At 44.8% G+C, this 26350-nt stretch overlaps 1 protein-coding gene across 1 annotated transcript in view; it reads right to left on the reverse strand.

The window, feature by feature from the left end:
- The window catches only part of COL6A6 (collagen type VI alpha 6 chain), a 446491-nt gene that overhangs the window by 96887 nt on the left and 323254 nt on the right, over nt 1-26350 (reverse strand). The window contains exons 17-20 of the mRNA XM_069212366.1: nt 12526-12597; nt 12389-12415; nt 9955-9999; nt 9810-9863 (exon numbers count right to left, since the gene is read on the reverse strand). Coding sequence (XP_069068467.1) covers nt 9810-9863; nt 9955-9999; nt 12389-12415; nt 12526-12597 — 198 coding nt within the window. The remainder of the gene's footprint in view (nt 1-9809; nt 9864-9954; nt 10000-12388; nt 12416-12525; nt 12598-26350) is intronic.

The following is a 26350-nucleotide window of genomic DNA, read 5'->3' on the forward strand; positions in this document are numbered from 1 at the left end:
CCAGTTTGGAGATCCCCTGCAAACGTATGGGGATCTCTAAGCCTTCAGATGAACCACCTGTGGAGCAGTTGATCTGATGACATATTGGTTTAATGAACAGAAAACACCTGTTGTTTTGGCCCCACTCAGAAAAGGTTTTTGTTTTTAGAAGCAAACTCCCAAACACATAGGGCTATATTTATGGTTCTTGCCGCAAAACAGCACTAACTCAGTTTTGCGGCAAAAATATTAGCGCCGCCTAATGTCATTCCTTAGAGCCATCTGAACGTCATATTTGTGGAATGACGCAAGATGGCACTAAGGAATAGCTAGGGTCTAGAAAAAAGACGCTAGCCGGGCAGGGATGGCATTAGGGAACATGGCGCTACCGGCTCAGAAATGACGTTAGGCTAGTTACCGGCAAAGTATATGCAGCTAACCAGCCTAGCGTCATTTTCTGACACACAAGCAGACACAAATGTGACTCCTGTCTAAGTATAGGCAGGAGTTATGCCCACCACCCTAATGGCCTGTACAAGGGACTAGTGTCCAATATGCAAGGCCATTAAATGCAGTGCGAGGCAGGGGACCCCATGCCAGAGGCCCCCAATGGCATACCTAATAATGAATATAAAAACTTACCTTAACTTACCTGGGATGGGGTCACCCATCATGTGGTGTCCCTCTGGTGTGGGTGGGGGTGTTCCTGGGTCTTGGGGTGAGCATCTGTGAGCCCATTCCATTGTGTTTGACCATGGAAATGGGTCCACAGCCACCCTAATGCCTGGTGTGACCCAGGCATTAGGTAATGGCACTAAGAAGGCTTAGTGCAATTATCTGGGCTCGCTTACTCCTTCCGTGCGCCGGAGTATAGATATGGTGGTAGGGGGTTTGAGTCATTTCTAGGACGGGAACACCTACCTTGCATCTCATTGACGCAAGGTGGGTTGGCGCGTCCTAGAAATGTCACTAAGCCCAATATTTTGACGCTAGATGGGTCTACCATCAAAGTATAAATATGGCGTTAAGTTTGCCCCGTTTGAGCCTCAAAATAAATTACGCTCAAACGGCGCAAAGCAAGTATAAATATGCCCCACAGTATGTTTTTCAAAAGTCAAAGAACAATGTCTGTGGCATGCAAGAAGTTTTCACCCTCTGCTTCAGGCCCACTGTTTGATTTCCCTGCCTGGGACCACCATGCCTTGCAATTTAGTGAGGATCGCCACCCCCTAAATAGGGTGTGGCAATGGTCACTATGGCCTTGAGGTCCTGTAGTGGATGAGCTGCCATGCCCAGCGTTTCCAATGGTGGAGTCAACTCAGGCCCCTCCTTCGAAACCCTGCAGTTCCTCCTTTAAATGAGGTGGGCCAGTCTCGAGCTTAACTTGGGGAAACAGCCAATTAACCTATGAAAGCTTAACTTGAATGTAGTGGGACATTTAATTCTGTACTCGGTGGAAAACAAAAAGCAAAATGAAAGCGATATGTCTAGCTGTGATGTTGAATAGTACAGCTTCTGATTTAGAGGACAACATGGACAGTCTCAAGATCAGCAGTAAGTATGGTAAAGTTTGACTTATTTTAAGTGATGTAGAGAAGTGAATATATACTTGGGATTAGACCAGTGACCGTTCCTCAGTGGGAGCGGAGGAGCGTCGCCCCCTGCACTGCAACGATTTTATTACCATTTTATTTTGGATGCTAGCTTCCAGCAAACAAAGTGGGAGGGCAGGGTGGGGCCAGTGCGGCACAGCTGCCAACGACTGTCAGCAGTGAGGAGTGGTACCTTTGTTTGAAGTGCGCATGATGGTTTGGCCGGCTACCTTGCTACTGCCAAACCGACATGCTCATTTGAAACTTCTCCAACCCAGCTGTCTTGGTCAGCTGGCTTGGAGAGAAGGCACAGGCATACAGTACCTTTTGGTGAGCGGAGCCGGCCTGCTCCAGCCAATCAAAACACTTTTTTCATGCTGCTTAACAGCATGTTAAGCAGCATGAAAACAGTGTCTTGATTGGATGAGGGTGTTGGATGTGGGCTTCGCGGTCCGAGGACGTGCTGCAGAACGAGAACGTGCTGATAACATTGAGTAAGGTAAGTGTTTTTTTATTTTTATTGGTGTGCAAGTTATGTGTGTATGTTGTAGTTTTTAGCGACCCTCTAATTTATTTTGCTGCCAGTGCCATTGGATTAGACATATAAGTGCAGACATGTAACAGGTGTCTGGACCTTCTTTTCAGTAGAAGGTGGTAGGTGCAGTGTTAACAGGGAACAATGCCATCTTGAAGCCCTTTTTGAAGGACCAGGAGCTGGACATGATACTCGGCTGAGGTCCCAGGCTTTTGCAGAGGAATACTCCCTAAGTCATGATAGTATTCCCCCATGATCCTTCCTGTTTCAATAGGGATGTTAAGTCAGCCTGGAGACACCTGACCTCAGGTTTTCCCCAGGTGTAGTTAGGTGCCATCTTGAGAAAGTGTTCCAAGCCCTTCACCTAATTGTCTTGTGGTTTATACATAAAATCGTGATTAATTATGTTTCCCCAATCTTTTCAGTTTAATCTGTTTTATTCATATTCGTAATTGTTACTTAAGTAGATAGGACAAATAATGAATTACGATATTTTGAGGCTATCGTTGATACGAATAATAGCATGAATATCCAGTGTATCGTGTGTATCTGAGAAGGACCCGAATCAAAACATATTTTGCCGCTTTACGTTTGAATTAGGTGCACAAAAAACTGCATCATCAGCAGGCAGAAATATCAGGTTGTAATTGATCAAATATGGTTCTGCAGAACTGTATGTCCACAGATAAACTGAAAAACTGCCAATATGACTTGATTTTTCAGAGTAATTTGGGGGTTCAGCAGGCAGCTTCGCTGTACCTATAAAATACCAATCTTGGGTGTAGCCTCTGGGAAGGTAGGGAAAACTCAATCACAACTTTGTGTGTTCAGATATCTCCCCAAGGTTTTTACACCCCATTTGTACACATATATTTTCTCTAAAAAAAGGTTGATTGGTGCAAATGAGTTGGAAATGTTAACTGAGCGGCATCACATTTCTTAGGGGTTAGGAGAAGGCATTTCATCACCAGGATAACACATTTTGCTGATGTAGACAAAAGAAACGCCGTAATGCACATTTCCCAAAATCAAACTTCTACAAATTGATCGTGTTGTGGTCAATCTGCAAGAGCAAGTTTACTGAGAAGGTAGTCGTCTACATTTTATCTTACCTAGATTTCCTTGAGATCTCTGTGACTCCCTCGAAAATCAAAAATATATTCAAATCGTAGGACTCAACCTAGTGACTTTTCTTGAATCATTTGTGAATCAGGCCCATAGTCTTGTAATACAAGTGCATTATTTTATTACAAATGTAATTGGTTACAACAGTGCTGTGTGTTCACCCTGCTGTGACCACCATTTGGAATCAATAAGACAAGACTAGAGAAATAAAAATATATCAGTGTGGCGCCTGTTGTTGCCTAGGTCTTCTGTACATTAGAGGTGACTTAGTTGAGAAGATATGTTTTGTGCTGTGATACTGGTCTTATGCATTTTTGAAGGAATGTTGTTGAGGGTTCTAGAAATTAATACAACTTTATTGGCTATTGCTGAGCAGTATATCGAGGGCCTATATAAATGGCAAAGACCCTTAGAGACCATTTTTATATGAGGGGAAGGGGATTATAGTGCTACTAAAACATTCACTTACTGAGTATTGAATGTTTTAAGTTTAACAGGAAGAAACAAACCCACAAATAGTGGAATGTAAAAGCACAAAGTCTACATAGTTTTATTCTAGATTTGTAAAGCGCATAGCTGCCCCCCAAAGAGGGCTTCCCAGCTCTCTGGAAGCCATTATAGACTCTCTGACACCACATTGCCTTCACTGGAGCTCCAAGCTGTCCATTATTCTAATTACGCATTATTATCTGCACCTGTGAGCAATAAGAGTTTTTAAAACCCTGCCCATAGTTATGGACCTGAGCCGCAGTCAGAATGCCCTGAACAAGGCTATTAGAATCCGCTTCAGCACCAAAGTACCACAGCTAAAGAGAACTTCAGGAGCAGCATCTCCCCTGAATGTTTGCTCCATCAGCCTCTTCTCAAGCACCACCACTTAACACCCAGTTGCCCCAACATCTCCCCTTGCTGTTGCTGAGTCAAATCAGTAACAAAACTAGAATAAAATGTATTTATGTCTTCCTACTTTTCCTTGACTGATTGACTCCCCTCAGGGTTAGGAGAATGCAGCGGCTGATGGATCGCTGAAAGAGAACCAAGACATTTTTCCTCCCAAACATTCAGGCTAGAGGATGCTCGAACTCCCGGAGGATTCCCTATTTGACACAGTGTCCCGGAAGCACATTGGGAGTGACTACCCACACAATGCTGCCTTTGTGGAACGTCCAGGATGGATTTATCCAACATAAATACCAAGGGGTATATTTACTAAGATTTTGAGCAGTGTTTACATCATAAATGTGACTCAATTTTTTTCCAGAATTTACTTGATCTTTAATATACTTGAAAGTAGCAAAAAGAAGTGTCTGACCTTGCTTTGCTTTATTTAGCAACAAGGGTGCGTTCCATGGGTGGAGCATGGGCGTTCCAATGCAGCCAGCCATGGTTTTCGATGCAATACCTTACCCACTAAAAAAAGTAGGCAGGAATTTGCATCCAAAAATAATGCATTTTTTAAATAAGCGCTATCAAGGAGAAATGCTTTCATTTTTGACTTTGCATGTGTGCTGCACTGTACAGCACACATGTGAAGTAGGAAAACTTTTAAGAGTTACCTTTCCAGTACAAAACCTATACTAGACTCACACAGAAAACTTTTGCACTACAGTGCAAAGGTGTGTGCGTGGCACTCATTTAGTTTCTCATTGTGCTGTGAAACTAAACATCTTGAAAAAGCTGTTCAGCAAAAATGATTTGTGTTTTCCTGGCTTCTGGTAGTCTGATGATTTCATACAATAAACAGCTGTACCCAATTTGGAAGAGGTATGAACTAAATATGTTTTGTACATGAGCTGTAATTCGAATGAAGTCGCCCGGTCTGTCCTGGATGTCCTGGTAAACTACTAGTTAGGGATCACAGTAAACTGGACGACAAATCGTAATCTGAAAAGATGACTGGTCTTGGGCTGTGATCATTCAGAGGTGGACAGGGTCTTTGGGATGGGAAACTAAAATGATATACAGTGGTCAATGCACCTAAATATATTCGTACATAAAATTTCCTTCAGGTTATTTATTGGTCCACAACCAATCAATCTCTCTACATCTGGCAGCCTATCAGCCACTCCTACAGCACTTTCCCTCGATGTGTGCCAAAGCACACAATCTAACTTTTGCATTCAGTCAGCTGCATAAGAAGCTGAGCTGCCCATCATGGGAAATGTCCTAAACAACGCGTCATAAACAACGCAGACGTTTCCCATGCAAATGGAACAACGCTTGCCGGAATAACGACTGCCGTTTTCTCTACCTTAACCACGCATGTGCCAAACTACGCATATGCGTGGTTAAGGCAGAGAAAAAGGCAGAGAGCAGTTTAGTAGATTGGGAGAGGAGGCGGTTAGGTGAGTGGGGCTGGGTTGGGGGTAGTTTTTAAGGGTGGGGGTCGATTAAGGACTTGGGGTGGGTGGGGGTTGGGCTATTTTTTTTAGGGGCTGAGGTGGCGGGTTTGGGGAAGTTTAGTTTTTAGGGCTTAGGTTGGGTTTGGGGGACTGTTAGTTCAGTTTTTAGGGGAGGTGTTTGGGGTATTTGTTTAGGGCTTAGGGTGGGGGGCAGGGTAGTTTACTTTTAGGGGCTGGGGAAGGTTTAGGAAGAAGGACCGGGAGAGGACACGGTTAGGTAAGTGGGGTTGGATTTAGTGCTTAGGGTGGTTGGGGTAGTTTATTTTTTAGGAGTGGGGCAGGGGGTTGGGGTAGTTGTTTTTTTTTAGGGCTTAGGTGGGTGGGGGTCGGGGTAGTTTATTTTTTAGGGGTGGGGGAAGGTGTAAGGAAGGGATGGAGGAGGGAGGAGAGAGGAGGAGGAAGGATCTGGAGAGGACACGGTGAAGTAAGACAGGTTGGGGCAGGGTTTGGGGATAGTGTTTAGTGGTGAGGTGGATTTAGAGCTTATGGTGGATGGGGAGGTAGAGTAGTTTATTTGTTAGGGGTGGGAGTGGAGGGGGTCGGGTAATATGTTTTTTATGTCTTAGGGTGGGTGTGGGGTCAGAGTAGTTTACCTATTAGGGGTGGGAGAAGGTTGTAGGGCTCAGCGCAGTTGGGGGTATCGGGGTAGTTTAGTTTTTAGGGGCTTAGTATTTTTTAGGGCATAGGGTGGGTGGGGTTTGGGGTAGTTTACTTGTTAGGGGTGGGGGAAGGTTTTAGGACTCAGGGAGGGTGGGGGTGTCGGGTAGTTTAGTTTTTAAAGGCAGGGTCAGGGTAGTTTTTTTTAGGGCTTAGGGTAGGGGGGTTGGGGTTGTTTAGTTATTATGGGTGAAGGAAGGTTTTAGGGCTCAGGGTGTGTGGCGGGTATCTGGGTAGTTTATTTATTAGGTATGGGTAGTTTTGGGCCGCAGGGCGGGTGGGGGGTTCGGTTACTTTTTTATGTTAACAGGAGGGTTGTATGACAACCACACATGCCGTTTCCACATATGCCTTTACTAAGCATGCTTTTACATCAAAATTTGTTGTAAAGTCATGCGTGGTAAAGTCATGCATGGAAAAGATGCGGTCGAGGTTCTGATCGCATTGTTAAGGCATGCGTGGTTCTGTCATACAACCGCCCATCATATCAACATCTATTTACAGTAATGGCAGCACACTTTCTCCCAGCGGTTTCATATGGCCTGGAAATCACCCACGGATAAGAGGCGGCCTTATTAAACTTTCTATCAACAAATCTTTACAAATATACCTTCTGCCTGCCAAGTTCGATCTTCCAAGCCCAAGTAGGGATGGAATTTGGCCCTATCAAGAAGGAACTGTAAACAAAAATTTAACGCACTCGTAAAGTTATGCTGGACTCTTCCTGCCCTGAATATGGCTCCTGGAACAACTTCTGCTGGCAGGAAATAGAGTTTCAGATGACCAAAAACCTAAATAAATCATGGGTAGAGTATTTGTTGAAGTCAGCCATCCCTCTGGGACTAAGGGATGCCTGTGCCCTCCCCATGGGAAGAGCATCCTTCAGTCGGGTAAGTAACATCTCGGCCAAAGCTCTGTCACAGCTGCAAGATAAGACCACATAAGCAGCCAAACGCCAGGCATGGAATGCCATCTCCTCATTTCAGAACTTAAAGCCCCAAGCTTACCTAACAGCCCATTTCTCACCCATGTTTAACTCCAGTATATGTTGTTTCATTTTCAACAGTTCCAAACAAAAGATCTCATTCCTTCCTGAAAGAGTCTATTGACAACTTTAAGCTGTTGCCCATGCGGGTACAAACAAGAGTCAATAATTCACGTTATGTGCATATTCAGCGCCTTTTCCAGTTTGAAAAGCTTTAAAAATGTCTTTTTAATCATTAGGTTCTCGTCTAATCAGTAGGATCTCTGTTTAAATTTCTGTCCTTTTACTGCTGTCTTTCTTTTGCAGGCAGTGCCAAGACGCCTCTAGGCAAAAGCGCAATTTACAAAATACATTTTAATTTCACTTAATTTCTCTTAGAACAAAGAAGAAAGCTACTCAAAGCAGCATTCCCAAAACAGCGGGTGCGCTCCTGTAGGCAACCAGTCATCTGATGGCTCAGTGGAGATTCCATCGTCCTGCTGTGTCAGGGGTCCAAGGGCCAAATGTATCAAAGTACTGATTAACATCTCCTAAAAAGCGACTTTTAAGAAATCGCTTTTGAAGAAATGCAAAATGGTTTGTACGAAAATGGCGATTCCCTAATAGCGATTTCTTAAAATTCACAATCACTATTAGGGAATCTCTATTAGGGAATGGGACTAGGTGGGAATGGTTTTGCATTTCCTAATTTGAGAATTCCTTTTAGGAATTCACAATTTAGGTAATGCAAATCCAAGGGTGCTGGGGGCCTAAGGCCCCCTTTGATGCACCCCCTTCCCAAACAAATGAGCACATGTAAAGCGCACAAGGGGCATGAGTGCACTACATGGCACTTTAAAAATGCATTTTCAATGCATTTTTTTAAAATTGCACATGGTTACCAGCAACTTGGAGTTGGTGGTAATTGCATTTCCTAAATGCCCAGTTTGCATTTAGGAAATGCATGATACATGTACATAGGTAATCGCAAATAGATATTCCCTATTTATGGAATCGCAGACTGCGATTCGCTATTCAGGGTCGTAATTTTAGGGAATTGCTAAAAATTGTGATTGCCTAAAATTGTACTGCCATGCCTTTTACATATCGTGAAAGGCGATTTTTAATTTGCAATGGTGGAATCTTGACATTCCCACTGTTTGCAAATTCAAAATGTCGTGATACATCTGGCCCTAAATACTTGTACCTGGCGCAAAAACTGTTTGGTTAACCACTGCACCAAGAGCCAAAAGAAAACGCCATCCCACAGGCCAAGTGCGCCAGACTGACTGAGATTCAAAATCTAATAGTGATGGCCCCGGAGACAGACTCGACATATATAGGCATAGCAAGCATCTGTTGCACAAGCCGTTTTTGCATATTAATAAATAGGGAATCTCTATTAGGGAATGGGACTAGGTGGGAATGGTTTTGCATTTCCTAATTTGAGAATTCCTTTTAGGAATTCACAATTTAGGTAATGCAAATCCAAGGGTGCTGGGGGCCTAAGGCCCCCTTTGATGCACCCCTTACCAAAAAAATGAGCACATGTAAAGAGCACACATGCCCTAGCGGCATGTGTGCACTACATGGCACTTTAAAAATGCATTTTCAATGCATTTTTTTAAATTGCACATGGTTACCACCAACTTGGAGTTGATGGTAATTCCATTTCCTAAATCCCAGTTCGCATTTATGAAATGCATGATACATGTGCATAGGTAATCGCAAATAGGTATTCACTATTAAGGGAATCGCAAATTGTGATTCCCTATTCAGGGTCGCAATTTTAGGGAATCGCAAAAAATTGTGATTCCCTAAAATTGCACTGCGATGCTTTCCATCCATCATGAAAGGCGATTGTCCATTAGCAACTGATGGAATCTTGCGATTTGCACTGTTTGCGAATTCAAAATGTCTTGATACATCTGGCCCTAAATACCTGTATCTGGCGCAAAAACTGCTCGGCGAACAACTGCACTAAGAGCCATAAGAAAACGCCGACCCACAGGCCAAATGCGCCAGACTGACTGAGTTTCAAAATCTAATAGTGATGGCCACTGAGACAGACTCGACATATATAGGCATAGCCAGCATCAGTTGCAAAAGTAGTTTTTGGATATTAATACATTTATAATGACATCAGGAATCTCATCATGCAGGTTTTAAAGCCTAATTTGCACAAGATATAAGCCCTAGGCAATTCCAAAATCAGGATACACAAATCAACATGCACAAGGCACTTGCACTGTTTTTGTTCTTTAGATAATCATACAGTTGTTGGTCTTTAGCGTCAGAGAGGTAAATTTAAATCAAACAACCACTTTTAATACTCATGTCTTATTGTTGGTTTTAAAACATTTTAATGGTTTTAATTAATTATCAATAGAGTATTTACCTTACCAGACACCCCTGTCACATTGGATGTTGAAAACTCATCAGCAAGGAGCAGAACTCGTTGAACTTTGCATTGCTGCAGCACAACATCACTGCTACCAGAAGATGTAAACACTGAGTCTAACAATAGCACCCAATCAAGATGCGCGATGACTTACCTGATAGCCTGGATCTCCTCTAGCCCCTTTGTTTCCAGGAGAACCACGGGCCCCCTAAAAGACAAACCACACGAATACATTTTCTTCTGGTTTTGTGACAGCAGAGTTATCTGCATGAACTAAAGTTAACTGAGGGAAGCCCTACCTGCTCACTGCGTACTCCGTCAATCCCTCCATCGCCAGTGTCCCCCTAAGATGTACAGGATGGTAGGGAGAGATGGTTAACATTGGTCTTTTATTCATGTCAAGTATATACATGGTTTTTAACCCAGTAATGAGGCTGACTCAACTACCTCCAGTCAGAATAAGCCATTTTGTGTGGCTCATAAGCTTTTTGGATGAATACATTCTGTTTAAATAACACCAGATAGACACCCAGTTTAGCTCACATCCATACTAGCTGTATCTGGAGAAGACAATAGCCCTTATTAACTTTGATGGGCCTAAAACAGCAGCAACCAACCACATTAGATTTTTACATTTTTGACTTTCACACAGTGAGTTCACTTCTATAAACAGCTGAAATCTCAGTGTGAAAGTCCAGGGAGAGATGAGAGATTACTGGGACAATCAGTCCTGGAATTATCATCTTCCTACATAAATTCCTCAATTCTTAGTGGACCCCCGGGTCGAGGGGGCTAGTTCATAATGACCCACATTCTCCACAACCCCTGTTAAGGATACACATGATATTGTTGATTCTTGGGGATTGGTGTTGCCAACACCACTGGAATTGGTAACTGCTGGAGTGGGGAAAATCTACCCATTTTCTGGGCCGCTGGCAATGAGGGTCTATGAGTGTGTGAAACCCTATCTTGCAACTGCAACGGTTCTCAACCATTCATTAATGTGGCCTCACTTCCTTTCAGGAGCCAAAGTCTGACAGTGAAGTGACTCTACTACCAATTCTTCCAATATTACTAAGTTGACTATGACTTATAATAGATTGTACGGGCTCCCATAGAAGACTCCACTGCAGCCCCTACTGTATTGCATAAATGTAAAGATATCTGTTTCACAAACAAATGCTCTGTATTACATTCCCAGAATCTACACTTTGCACAACTATGGTCGGTTACTTCTTGCATGATAATTTAGATTCAGTATGCTTTTGTCACTTCCATTTCTTGAGCCCCATATAATACATACCTCTCCATGCCTGCCAGATGCTACTGGTGAGCTGTGGGCTGCAACAGGAAATTTTCTGTGTGTGAACCCATTTACTCCCATCAATCATCTTCAGCAGCAATTGACTGATGGATACTGCTGTATTATAAGGTAAAGCAGGAGGGCTCCACTGGAAAGTGCTTAATCAGCAGAAGGTTGCATGTACCGAGATCCCCTGTATTAAAAAGATAACACTTCCCATAGAGCAGCACACGGCATCCTCACCAAGCCACGTGACGCTTTACGGCCAGGGCCACTGGAAGTATGTAATTTTTGTGGCCTCAATGTTGACCAAATAATTATGGCTTTGTCGCATTGCCATTTAATTCACAATCTGCTACATAATTTGCAGATTTCACAAAAAAACATGATTCTACTTTAAACAGATCAAACATTACTAAAACACAGCACACATGTTGCTTTGCAGTGAAAGACCCTTCACAAAGGTTGACTGGACACTTTTCATTTGCTTATTGCTGTATTTTTGTGTTAAACTGGTAATAATGTGGTGACAACCGAAACCAGATAATAATAACATGTTTACAGATGACAGAATTATGAATAACACTGTCACAAAATGTGCTGCATAATTTGCCTTTTCTTACGTAATCATTTGGTCAATACGGATGCATAATTTTGTCCTGCCCTCTGGCATAATTCCGGTGGTCCTACTTATGGCTGGCTTATGGTTTTGCGTCAACAGCAAACTCCTACCATGCCTGAATGGAGAGGATGAGCTGCCTCAATTCTTTACTGGTACAATTGGGTTATAATTGAGACAGATCAGCATCCATCCCAGAAAGCATCTTCCGACTTGTGCACCAAGCAGCAAGATGCTGCAGAAACGAGTTTTTGCTTAGGTAAATTTGAGTTTATTTTGAATTCACTGGTTGATTCCCCTTGACCAATGAACCATGCCAGACCAGGAGGTAGGGATGACTTGTAAGCAAGCTGCAAGAGCCTGAACTCAAAGAGGAAGGGGAGCAAATCAGCTATTCCTGAGGGGGCAGGTGTTCTTTCCGGGGCATCCCCTCTCCAGAGCTTCTCCAACATGTGCTTCTTTCTAGTGATGTACACACAATGGGACAAACAGCAATTATATATGCATTTTTTTCCAGTAAAGCTGCTTCCGGTATGTTTCACGTATACCGCCGTTTCCTGCAGTTCTACTTTTCAGAAAATAGTTGTCAGAATATGTCTAGCTCTATCTAAAAGCCCTTTTCTCTTCCCCTCCTTTAACGTGTTCATTTTGGTTTATTTCCGCATCCAGTTTTGTCATTTTCCCTTCTGCTTTTTTATTTTTTTCGTTAGTATTGTACCAACTGATTAATTATTTACAAAGAGCTTTGGTGAAAGTGCTATACAAGTTCTATAAATAAACAAACGTTTATGGCAACATTTTCTACACATACCTTCGTTCCGTGCATCCCCCGTGTGCCCTGTGTAGGATGACAACACAATGTTTGTTAGTGTTTGCTAACGGAGGTCGCATTACACAGGCGCCATGTTTTAGTGACTGACATGGAAGAGGTCTCCAGATTGTGCTGACCTTTGGGCCTTTTGTTCCCACACAGCCGGGGACGCCTTGTTCCCCCTCGGGTCCTGGGATCCCTCGGTCGCCCTGGAAGGAAGAGAGAAAAGACCTTGATTTAGACGAGCAGTTCTTAACCTTTTGACTTCTGTGTGCAGAGTCCAGCTGGACTCGTTCTAGTGTTTCTGCCAGCCACTCTGTTGAGGGCTGGTCTTACATGAATACCTCACACCCACCCAACACAGGGGTCACCAGTCAGGTGACCCTGCCAATTAAAAAAGGCCGGGCGCAGGTGCCTTAGGCCAGTGTTGTCCAACCTTTTTATCGCCGCGGACCGGTAAATGTTTGATAATTTTTCCGTGGCCCGCTTGTCCCATTGTGTGACAAGCGGGCCACGGAAAAATTATCAAACATTTAGCGCCCGCCACAGTGGGGCGGCCCGATGCCGATTGATCCACGGACCGGCACTGGTCCGCTGCCCGGGGGTTGGGGAACACTGCCTTAGGCCAGTTCATACTACCCAGCTATTATGCTGATAGCCGTAGCATGAGGGCCTAGGGCCCCCAACACTACACTGTGGACCCCAATGAATCATAACTGAAATCCAGGACCCCCACTGAGCCATTCCTGGAAGCCAGGGACCCGCGGCCTAAGCAACTTCTATAATGTGAACCTCAAAACAAAACATAAAAATACCAAAACAAGTATACACCAAACAAATGCTCAAATAATCAAGTATTTATTTTAAATTACAATCACACATAGGAAAACGTTTCTCTTTTTCAATTATGCTTCTTTATTTGTATATACTTTAATGTATTAATTTTAATATTATTAATTTTATAACACAGTTGTGGACCCCGTGGGCAATCCTTTCAGGCCCTCGGGGTGCCTCGTACCACAGGTTAAAAACCACTGATATAGAGAGTTGGAGATAATTGTAATAATGTGGAAGAGTGGAAAATATAGCATATAAAAAATGAATAAAAAGTCAGCATATTGTGGCAACGGACAAATGGCAGAAGTTCTAATCGTAGCGAGCAATATGATTTTTTGTATTGAAAAAGTTAAAGGCCATAATTTAAATTTTTTTGCTTGAAACAATGGGAACCTCCCATCTAAATCAGAAGTGTTGGCACTTGAGCTACCTTTATAACAACATATTTTGCTATATTTTACAAATAGTTCTATAAATTATGACTCACCTTTACAACAAGCAATCATGCAGTGCTACAATTTTTGTTTGCATTTTCAGCAGTATCGTATCAAAGATTTATGAGACATGAATAAACTAAGACACCCTACTCCCTCACCCATCCCACAAAACTTCTTCATTTGAAAAACCCTAAACCGCCAAACCTTTGTCCATATTTTTGAGGCTCCAAACAGTGCCAAGAGACCTTGGAAGTCTAGATAATATGTGGCAAAGTTCTCTGGGTTTAACATCTACAGGGGTTTCATAAGAGGCCTTCATTGTTGTGAGGTCTTGCAGCAATCTTTGTTGGCAGGCCAGTGTCATAAGCACGTCTAATCATTTAGCCAATGTTCTCTCCAGCGCAGCAGGGCTCTTAGACCCTACCTCTCACTGCTACTGCTACCAGTAACCTGACTCGTACCCGAGCTGCCCGCCTGTTCTGCTTTGCGTTAGCCAGACAGTATTGTGCACCCGCTTGCCTAACTGTTCTTTCCCTGTATGTCTGATTCATATTGCATTGTTCCAGTGAGTCAGACGGCATGCGTTGTCCATCAGAGAGTTATCCTGTTGTCAGTTTGCCAGTTTCATTTAGACAAATGTTTTTCATTGTACACTTTGTATTTACCTGTTTTTCTCCTCACTGCACCATTTTTCAGAGCTGGCTCGCCGCGCCACCTGCTCCTTTCTCGACAATTTTGCCGCTCCTGCCATCTAGTGACCCCTCCGGGACCTGCTTAATGGAGGATACAGCGCAAGGGCCCATTGGCTGCACCTCCGGCGTGCAAAAGGCAAGCCCATCTGCATCTATTCGCACCTGGACTGAGCTCAGTGCCAGAAAACCTGGCCCTCTGGCCACCCACAGATATGCTGAAGGAGAACTCAGAGCCCTGGACCCCAGACGCCGCAACAACTGCTGCTACCTCGCATCGTCTAGGGCCCTTCACCTGCCATCATGGTCTCTTCACCTGCAACTCAGAACCTCCTGCGGGAACCTTTGCCACACCCACCTCAATGACCCCGACCACCACAGAACCACTCCACTGCCTCCTGATCAACCCAAGACCGCTCTGAAAACATGCCACCAAGATATGGGACTCCATTACCACCCTCACCCTAACCTCACCTTCATCACAGAGATCTGGCTCAACCCCTCCGCCACCCCCAACATCGCTGCCACAACACCTAACGGATACATGATGATACACTGGGACTGCACCAACACACACGGAGATGGCATAGCCATCATCCACAAAGACATCATCCGCTGCACCACTGCCAAATACAACACCACACCTATCATGGAGCACATCAACTTTCAACTACAAATCAATGGCAGAACATCTATCAGAGGCACCCTCGCATACAGAACCCCAGGCACTTGCCTTGGCTTCTGCAACTCCATTCCCAAATTCACTGCCCCAATGACTTCAACTTCCTCGGTGACCTCACCTTCATTCTTGATGACCCCCAAGACACCAACACCACCAACCTCCTGAACAGCATGAGCAACATCGACCTCACCCAACAGGGCACAAACCCAACACACAGCGCAGGCCTAACGCTGGACCCTATTTTCACTGCCAGTGACAGAGTCAAGTACAGCCATGTCACAGAACTCAACTGGACTGACCACATCATTGTCACATTCATCATCACAGGAGCACCTTCCACCACCACCAAGACCCCAAGCTCCCCCCTCCGCAGCTGGCCCAAAGTGACAGAAACCCAATGAGAGGATGCTCTCAGCACCACCCATCCCGACCCTGCAACCAGCCTCGAACAGGCTGTCAAGAACCTCTCCACCTAGATTACCAAGAGCGCCAGCAGAGTCGACCTAATGAAGCCCCCCAAGACCATCAGATCCACTAAATAAGCCAGCTGGTACACATCAGAACTCAGGACCACACAATGCAACTGCAAATGTCTAGAGAGACAATGGCGCACCAGCAAAGACTCCTGGGAGCAAGCCACCTTCAAAGCAGCCCTCAACAAATACAATTTACTCCTGACAGACATGAGGACACATGCCCTGGCAGACCGCATCAAAGCCAGCTCCAACCACAAGAAGGAGCTCTTCAACATCGTCAGAGAGTTCTCCTGCCCATCAGCAACCGAAACGCTATCCCCCTATTCCAGGAACTCTGCAACACCCTGTCAGACTACTTCCACAACAAGATATCCAACATGTACTGCAAGTCTGAACCCCAACCCACCGACTTCCACAGCCTCCTCACGCCAATGAACAACACGACAACCCTCCGCTCACCGCATGGGAGCAGCTCAACACACAGGACACCACGGCCATCATCAACTCCATCCACTCAGGATTACCCAGGGACTCCTGCCCCACCATTTCTTCAATCTCAGAAGCAAGGAAATCAGCACCAAACTCACCTACATCCTCAACGCATCCATCACTATGCTGCATTCCCCGAGCAATGGAAACACGCAGTGGTCAGGCCCTCCTGATGAAGCCCTCCTCCACTCCTTCAACCTCAGCGAACTCAAGAAGTACTGACCCATCTCTCTACTCCCCTTCTATGCCAAAGTCCTCGAGAAGGCCATCAGCTGTCAACTCACCAAACATCTAGAGTACAACAACCTGCTGGACTCATCCCAGACCGGCTTCCACTCCAACCACAGCACGGAGACTACCCTGATCGCAGCCATAGATGACATCACAACATTTCTCGCCCGGTGTAACACAGCAGCCCAGATCCTCCTCGACCTCTCTGCAGCATTTGACACAGTGTCCACATCAGAAGGCTTCGCCACATTAGGATCTAGGAAAACACCCTCGGATGGATTGCATCCTTCCTCACTGGGCGGATCCAGAGAATCCACCAACCTCCCTTCATGTCTGAAGAGCAGCATCTGCGGCACCATGCAAGGTTCAGCCCTAAGCCCCACCCAGTTCAACACCTACATGACTCCTCTGACCAACATTGTCAGAAGCCATGGCATCAACAAAATCTCTTACTCAGGTGACACCCAGCTCATCCTCCCGCTCTCAGAAGACCCCTCCACCACCAGGACCAATTTCCACAACTGCATGTCAAATGTGACCGACTGGATGAAGACCTACTGCCTGAAGTTCAAAATGTACAAGACCGAAGTGCTGATCTTCAGAAACAACACCTCTCAGTGGACGACGCCTGGTGGCCTCCTAACTCAGACCCAAACCCTCACCAAAAGGTCACTCCTGCAACCTCAGCATCATCCTAGACAGCAAATTGACCATGAAATGCAGTCACCTCTGCCAGCTTCCACATTCTTTGCATGCTCCAAAAGATCTTAAGAGGGCTCCCTGTTGACCCAAAGAAAACAGTAACCCAAGTCCTAGTCACCAGCCAACTTGACTACGGCAACACGCTCTGTGCAGGAATCTCCACCCAACTCAAGAAGAAACTCCAGACGTTTCAGAACTCAGCAGCAAGACTCATCCTGGACATCCCCACAAGGACCCACATAACCCCCCCACATCAGGAACCTCCACTGGCTCCCCATCTAGAAAAGATGCTGACACACAGCTACAAAGCCCTCGAGGATCAAGGACCAGCATATATCAACCACCGACTGAACTACCACTAACCCTCCAGACACCTGCGCTCCACTCCCCTCACCCTCGCACACACTCCGTGCATCTGTTGAAGCCACAGTAGAGGTCACTCCTTCTCGTACTTCAACGCCAAATTTTGGAACGACCTTCCCCTCCACCTAACAGCAACGTAGCTCACGGACTCAAGACATGGCTCTTTGACTGACAACAGCAGGATCCCAGTGCCTGGATGCCCTCATGGGTGGCTAGCCGCACTCTACAAATCCTGATTTGGTTTGATTTCCCATGGTCTCAGTTCTCAGCTATACCATTGGACTCCAATGGGATAACCAAGTTATTTTGTTACAGCATTGTCTTCACCAGTGGTAGCTTTCGAGTAGTAAAGGCCCACTCATCGGGGTTCGAGTCTCACGTTCAATATAACAAAAAATAAACTGACATTCCTATCAGTGCTATGACTCTAAAGACAATTAAGTCCCTAGTAAAAATAATGTGAAACATGATGGTTAAAATAAGACACATACAATAAAGAGTAAGTGATCGCACATTGTAAGGATAAGATGCAACCCTAAATGTGTTTCTAGGATTTACATGCACTTGTAATTAGTTTTTACAAAAACAGTGAGTCCCATGGTGCAACACCCAGCTATTATTGGAAACCTTCAAAAATCCTTGGTTGGTATTGCCATGTTTGGCAAAAAAATGACTCCAGGATAGACGGGAATGGTTTGATATCCTGCTGTGTCTTTACACCAAACAGTGTCTAAAATACCCTTAACTCAGAAAAAAAACATCTTCTTGACAAGTAATTGGGTTACTCGCGAAGTTTAAGGATCCAAAGCAACTTTCAACAGTTGAGGCATACAGATACCATAACTATCATGGTTTGGGTAGTCAGTGTCCACCAACACATAATTTAGAGGGACACCAGTTACTAACACAAGGGGTCTTGCACCCAAATTCATATTTGCAATGGTGGACAAACATGAAATAATTCAGCATCCACAAAGAGGTACCCTCATTTACAAGAGAGAATACTTATCTCTTGGGACTGCAGAGATTTTGTATTGTTGGACGACATATGCATCAGCTAGAATACATTCGATTTGGATTAATTGTGATCTCAACCTTAAGTCTGAAACCTCCAGGCTATAACTAATCCATTTCACCTTGAACAAGCCCCAGGTTTGTGAGCCGCAGTGGGTGATACTCATGTTGCCTGTTTGCAGTTTGCTTATTTGCATTACATTTGAGGAGCACCAAAGCTTACAAAATGATAAATATGATATATTTGCACAAAAAGACATCAATTTATGTATTGTGAATAACCCGTTTGGGTTCTGTGATTCAAAAACTATATGTGACTAACTGATACCTTTTATTAATTCATTTCGTTGTATTTGTTGTAATTTCGTTTGTGTGGGTTATTAGGGGTACAACCCTCCTATGGGTTAGTCATTCATCCAAAATTTGTCCTGTTTGGGTGACGCAGACCCCTAGATCATTAATCTTATATTTTAAAGATATGTATCTCGAAGTGGCCTAGCTGTTAAGATTTTCATTTGGGGAGGCCACACATGGGCCTGGACCAGCAGCTGACCCCAAAGGATTGACTAGACCATCAGGGGAACTGGGTATAAGGATAGGTGTCAACTAAAAATGTGCAGGTCAATATCTGCAAAACTGCATGGGACAGGCGGATGGTTTGAATAGTTCAGAATCGTGGTAACGAACTGTAAACAAATGGGACACAACCCAAATGACGTGTGATGAAGAGGATAAACCTCTGAATACGGGCACCCAAAATAACCAGGCGTACTGGAGAGGCAGGTCTCCACAGATGCTGGCCAGAATATTATCAGCTACTCCACAATCCAAGATGATGAATGTTTGTTGCTTCAGTTGCTTCCATTGCAGTGATTCTGTCCATTCCAGTTGCTGTTTTCTTTAGCTCTGCAGTGACTCACTCCCACAAGGTGACCTCCAAGCAGACCTTTGGGGAGTTTGGTGCCATCTTTGGGCCTCCCTTCCATCCAGGGAGCAGTTCAGTTGTCACTGAGAATTTGAGCCTCTGCTTTCTCTGGTGTGTTACAGCAGTATGGAACACAGTAGAGTGCATAGCTTATCCCTGGCCATTAAGGAAATGAACCACCAGTAAATGTTATTTTATTGGTGATCCTCTTGCCTGCTCATGAAGCGAGTTTTAATCCCACATTGGGGCCATATGCAAATAGTCAGAATAACCAACAAACAATCAAACTTTGTGGAAGTTCGATTGCTATTAAAACCATTCTACAATCAGGACGAAATGTGGTACTTGTATTTATCCTTGTTTAGGCACACTTTTGTAGACTGGTCAAAACGATATGGTCATTTAGTAGATTGGCAGACAACTGAGTCAGTGACATAGCTGTGGTCTCCTACACATCATAGGAAAGTGGGAGCAGAGAAATTCACCAGAGCAGGGAGATTTGTTTACTAAGAGAAGGGGTGATGAATTGCCCTGAGTCAGAGAGTATCAGGGACAGGCCACTGCATAAAGTGTCAAACAGGAAGGATTGTCCACCATGGACAGGAGAACCCTTCAGAGAAACAACATTCTTGTTTTTTTTACATTTGTTTTTATTAGTTTACATTCATAACCAAAGATGAAGCCCAATACATGATACATTGCATGTCATAGGAGAGGTTCCATACATAAACATAATCATCATCACCGCAATATTTGGTACAATAGATAGCGTTATAGTGAAAGAAATAAAAAAGGTTGCGGTATAAAAAACACAATTCCATGAGGTGGGGAGGGGGAGAAGGGAGGCGGCTAGTAACGTGCAAGAGTTGTTTGGTCATGAGTAGGTGGCAGTGGACACAATGATGTAGAGGCATAACTATAGGTATGATTTATCAGTACCTCCTACATGTATAAGCAAAGTCAAATGGTAAGTTGGCATAAGCCATGCACATCCATCCGTGTCAGGAGAGGCATCGGCAGTACTTAGCTATCCTTTTCAGAGTGGACCTGTACCGTTCTTGGCTTCCAGTTTTGTAATACATATATCCCAAATCCTGCCTCCTACCCTAGCCCCACCTGTGGCACGCAGATAGCGCAGCACACTCGATTCCGCTCTAACCCATTGCAGTAGATTAGTCAACTATTTACAATTATCCGGAACCTTCGGGGCTTTCCATTGCGTTGCAATCTGTCATTTGAAGAGGGCAAATGCCAAATTGATGTAGCGATGTAAGAGTTTATCACGCTTGGCTCAAGGGCAAATGCCCAGAAGGCAGGAATCAGAAGCTGGAACCAAGGCTTAATCTGATGTCTCGGCCGCAATGGTTGTGACTTCAACCTATGTGCGGTGTAAAGGAGGACATTCCCATACCATATGATAGAACCCAGCCTTTGCCAGCCTACATCTCTTGCATTGCGGCATGGAAGCAGGGTATATTTTCTTAATGCGCTGGGGAGATAGATATGCTTGATGCATATAATTAAGTTGCATATTATGAAATTGAGGACTCTGAGAGACTTCTTTGACACTTTGGAGCGCCCACATCCAGGCCTTTTCAGTGGTTGAGGAAGTACGTTGGTCCATCAAGTCTGTGCTTTGCTTACATCAATCAAATTATCGGACAGCAGGGCCCCCAAATATAATTGAGATGGCCCGGCATACTCCATCACATGTGAGCAGGATTTGAAGGGGTAATGATTGGGATGGCTCTGTCACACCACTGCTCCATGTAGTTCTTATAACATGTTTGATGGCTTGATATGTTAAGAAATGTTCCGTTGTCATATTGTATGTGTCCATAATGTCCTCAAATGACATCAGAATGCAATTCTGGAAAAAAATCAACCCTCCACGACGTCAGGTCATGTTGACCAGCTATGCCCCGCATTCACGGTAGATGTGTGAGTAGGATCAAGGGCGAATAGGGAATGGTGGGTGTTTGGCCATGGATGAACTGCTGCAAGCACTTCCTCACCACCATCATCAAGCTCGAGCCCTGTCGGGTGGGCAGGTGCGGTTCGGTAGCCAAGTGTACCAGTGAGTAGAAAGAGGATTCACGTTCCAATGAGTGGTTTAATCTCCACATATTTTAGAAGCACTGTTGCGTCTACAATTTGTTAAAGTACTGCGTCACCCTGATCCCTGCTGTGCCCTTTACTGGGGCCAGAAATCAGTCCATATCAACATCAGGCACACAGTTAAAGTCTTCACTCCATAGACTTGGTGCTGAAATGACTCTGGATTAGTGCGGGCATGAGCTTGTCAAATAAATGTCTTTGCTCTGCGTTAGGTGCACAAAGCCCTACAACTGTTAACGCCTCCTCCATCAAGTTGGCCCTCAAAAATCACATACCTCCCCTCGGTATCTGCGTCCTGTAGCTCCACAGCAAATGGAACACCAGGCATATGCGGAAGCTGACGTACCTGCCCCCTCCATTTAGTGTGAATTTTTGTAATTCAGCTGCAATAAGTGTGTCTCCAGTAAGACAGCTATATGTGTATATCAGCATTTGAGGTAGGCTTGGATATGGTAGCTCTTGGATGGAGTTGCCATGTAGTGAACATTCCACGGTGCCACATTCGACTGTGGAGGGAGTATTGCAGTATATGTACCCATGATGATGTGTAATTAAATATATATTTCTTTATGGACTGAGGCATATATATCAGACACAATCTGCATGTTCAATGATTCAACAATACAACCCCCACTGCCCCTCTCCCCATATTGCCTCCTGTACAACACAATACAATACGATATACCGGATTTGTAAAGCGCATGGCTACCTTGAATCGGGCTTCCCAGCACTGGAAAATCTCTGCATTTAAGTACTGGCTTCATGTAAACAGGTGTAAAACAACATGACATAACAGAATAAACGTATCCCCCAAGGTCACATGACCTAGTAGTTCCTGGCCAAATGCCTCATAAAAACAACCAATAAGAAACTAGAAAAAAACATGGGCAAAAAGGTGCATTTCAGAGTCACCTTGTGGGGTACAAAAGTGTCAATGTTCACTTTTTTTCACCACTGCTGTGTGGCCCAAATCAGAGGTTGTAGGATCCAACCCCCTCCGAACAGTGCGTCTTACCTTCAAGATGATTTAAGCCCAACAGTAGTCAAACCTTTCCCCTACTATCTCCGCAGTGGGCAAGAAAGCCCACCTTACAAGTCATCCACTGACTGGGGGGTGAGCTTTTGGCTCTGAATGACTCCAGTGGTTGAGGTGTGTGAGCCACACAAGTCCGATCCCGACTCCTATGGGTGCTCATTACACAAGAGGGAGAAGGAATTCATGCTGTGACGGGAGGCTTTAGATGGTGCTCGAGCCTGCTCTGCCACAACTTGATCTTTGGTGGGTTTTGTTGTAATTGATCTGCATTTACCTCATCTGGTCTTAGGAAGGCACCAGCCAGCCTCCATCGTTCGAGCCGTTCAGCAGGTTGTACACAAGTCCCTTAGCATGGACCCAGGTCCACTCATCTTCCGGTGACGAAAATATTTCACCATCAATCACTCTAAGTTCCACAGGGAATAATAAGGCATATATCATTTCCAGCTTGCAGCGCTGTTGCTTGACTCTGGAGTAGGAGCTCTGGTGATGTCGAACCTCCATTGTGTAGTCAGGCTAAGCCATGATTGTTGATTTTTTGTATTGCCAAGGGCCATTGGCACAGACCCTTTGCAGCAGCAGGTCATGGTCACGATAACTGAAGAGGCAGGCTATAATAGGTGTGGCGGGGCTCCTGGTAGGGAGGTTCGGCCTGGCGTTTGATGCACCCGTTCAATAGAGAAGAACTTCAGTACCTTGTCTTCCAGGACCGTCTTCAACAGTCACTCCTCGAGAAACAGCTCCATATTAGGCCCTTCCGAGCACTCAGGAAAGCCCAGAAGGCAGATATTAATGCACTGAGATCAGTCCTCAGCTCTGCAGTGAAGGTGATCAATCTCCACCTCCACCCCCTTCAGTCTCTCCTGTAAGTCTTTCACTGTATGTCACACTGTATGTAGCAGTGTAGATTCCGTATCATGTCCTCTGTCCATTAATTTGCGATGGTCAGCCCGTAGCAGATTCACATCAAGTGAGAAAGTATCAATTTGGGCTTCTAGAGAGGTTTTTGTGTTTTCAAGAGTGCCTTCGGTACCATGTCAAATTAAGTCGAGTGGGCTTGGAGGGTCGCTTTAAGTTGATGTAGACTATCAAGGGTTCTCTTCGTAGAAGGGGTGTTTGTCGTTGCTTTTCCATTGGACAGTGACTTGGTGGTTCCAGATTTCCCCATCATGGTAAGCCCAGTCAAGTAATTCCAGGAGATAGCTGATAAGCATTGAGTGTGGCCAACGGCTTGCAGTCGCATCTAAGGCACCCAGAGTAAATTTCACCAGCGAGAAAGGTGTCAAGACAGGTCAGATCGATCACCTCCCAGAAGAGGTACCGAAGGTCACAGGCAGAAGATACAGGGTAAGTAGCTGGGGGTCGAGTGCTTGAAAGGACGGTCTAAGGAAGAAGGCCACACAGTCCCACAAAGGCAGCAAAATAGTGTTCCTCCTCATGTGCGTGCACAGAGAAGAAAGAAGGCTACAGACTACTGGCACTCCCACAATGGCGTGGTGTATGTAGTGTTACCAGCCACCACAGGTACAATTGACTGGTCTAAGATAATCACGAGGGCATGGGTAGAACAAAAGCAGGCAACATAGTAGTCTCCGCTTGTGTAGGCTTAAGAGGGCACAGAACACCTGGTAGTGCTCACCACCCTATTTCCTTTATAAGTTGTCAGAGGAGGAGCTAGTCTCACCAGCACACACAAAAGAGGTAGTTCACCCCAGGTAACCAGGGGTACACCCCGCCACCATCCAGCATCCAGGTCCACTATTTAGCCGGAGAAACAATGGTGTTGTCCAGGTAGGGAAGTGCCAGGTCGCACCTTTCAGACAATGAGGGGGCAGCCATGTTCTGTGTAACAGTATTGCAATGTTGCTGCAGTGCTGTGTCAAAGTTTTCATGGGCAACAGCCCACTGATGGGGGGGGGGGGAGGTTTAAGGTTCCACATTTTTCAACACAACTTTGGCATTTTACTGGGACATACCCCATTTTTACTATTTTTGGTGCTTTCAGCCTCCTTCCAGTTAGTGACAGGAATGGGTGGGAACCCAATACTGTATCCCGGACAGCTAAGCATTTCTGAAAAGTAGACAAAATTCTGAATTCAACAAGGGGTCATTTGTGTCGATCCTACAAGGTTTTCCTACAGAAAATAATAGCTGAAATAAAAAAGTATTGAAATTGAGCTGAAAAAAAAACAGCCATTTTTCTCCACGTTTTACTCTGTAACTTTTTCCTGCAATGTCAGATCTTTTAAAGTAATATATTGTTACGTTTGCTGGACTCTTCTGGTTGCAGGAATATATAGGGCTTGTAGGTTCATCAAGATCCATAGGTACCCAGAGCCAATAAATTAGTTGCACCAGGCAATGGATTTTCATTCTATCGCGGGTATACAGCAATTCATTTGGTGAAATATAAAAAGTGAAAAATAGGTATCAAGAAAACCTTTGTATTTCCAAAATGAGCATAAGATAAGGTGTTGAGAAGCAGTGGTTATTTGCACATCTCTGAATTCCAGGGTGCCCATACTAGCATGTGAATTACAGGCCATTTCTCAAGTAGACGTCTTTTTTACACACTGTGTTACATTTGGAAGGACAAAATGTAGAGAAAGACAAGGGGCAATAACACTTGTTGTGCTATTCTGTGTTCCCCCAAGTCTCCAGATAAAAATGGTACCTCACTTGCGTGGGCAGGTCTAGTGCTAGCGAAAGGAAAGGCATCATGGACACATATCATTTTTACATTGAAATCTGACATGTTTTTTGCAAAGTGCCTAGATGTAGATTTTGGCCTCTAGCTCAGCCAGCACCTAGGGAAACCTACCAAACCTGAGCATTTTTGAAAACTAGACACCTAGGGGAACTCAGGATGGGCTGACTTGTGGGGCTCTCACCAGGTTCTGTTACCCAGAATCCTTTGCAAACCTCAAGATTTGGCCAAAAAACACTTTTTCCTCACATTTCGGTGAGAGAAAATTCTGGAATCTGAGAGGAGCCACAAATTTGCTTCCACCCAGAGTTCCCCCAATAAAAATGGTACCTCACTTGTGTGGGTAGGCCTAGCGCCTGCGACAAGAAATGCCACAGAACAAAACGTGGACACATCACATTTTCCTAAAGAAAACAGAGCTGTTTTTTGCAAAGTGCCCAGCTGTGGATTTTGGCCTCTAGCTCAGCCGGCACCTAGGGAAACCTACCAAACCTGTCCATTTTTGAAAACTAGACATCTAGGGGAATCCAGGATGGGCTAACTTGTGGGGCTCTCACCAGGTTCTGTTACCCAGAATCCTTTTCGAACCTCAAAATTTGGCCAAAAAAACACTTTTTCCTCACATTTCGGTGACAGAAAGTTCTGGAATCTGAGAGGACCCACAAATTTACTTCCACCCAGCGTTCCTCCAAGTCTCCCGATAAAAATGGTACCTCATTTGTGTGGGGAGGCCACACAAATGACAGGCCTCCCCACACAAATGACACGCCTGCGACAGGAAATGCCACAAAACACCACATAGACACATCACTTTTCCTAAAAAAAACATAGCTGGTTTTTGCAAAGTGCCTAGCTGTGGATTTTGGCCTCTAGCTCAGCCGGCACCTAGGGAAACCTACCAAACTTGTGCATTTTTGAAAATTAGACACCTAGGGGAATACAAGATGGGGTGACATGTGGGGCTCTCACCAGGTTCTGTTACCCAGAATCCTTTACAAACCTCAATAGTGGGAAAAAAACACTTTTTCCTCACATTTCGGTGATAGAAAGTTCTGGAATCTGAGAGGAGCCACAAATTTCCTTCCACCCAGCACTCCCCCAAGTCTCCCGATAAAAATGGTACCTCACTTGTGTGGGTAGGCCTAGTGCCCGCAACAGGAATAGATCACACAACGGTCAATGTTGGTCCTTACATGAGGCAACTGTTGACCCTGGGGTGATCCATTCCTGACGCAGGCACTAGGTACAGGCACTCA

The sequence above is a fragment of the Pleurodeles waltl genome, chromosome 10 (assembly GCF_031143425.1).
Source record: "Pleurodeles waltl isolate 20211129_DDA chromosome 10, aPleWal1.hap1.20221129, whole genome shotgun sequence".
Taxonomy (NCBI): domain Eukaryota; kingdom Metazoa; phylum Chordata; class Amphibia; order Caudata; family Salamandridae; genus Pleurodeles; species Pleurodeles waltl.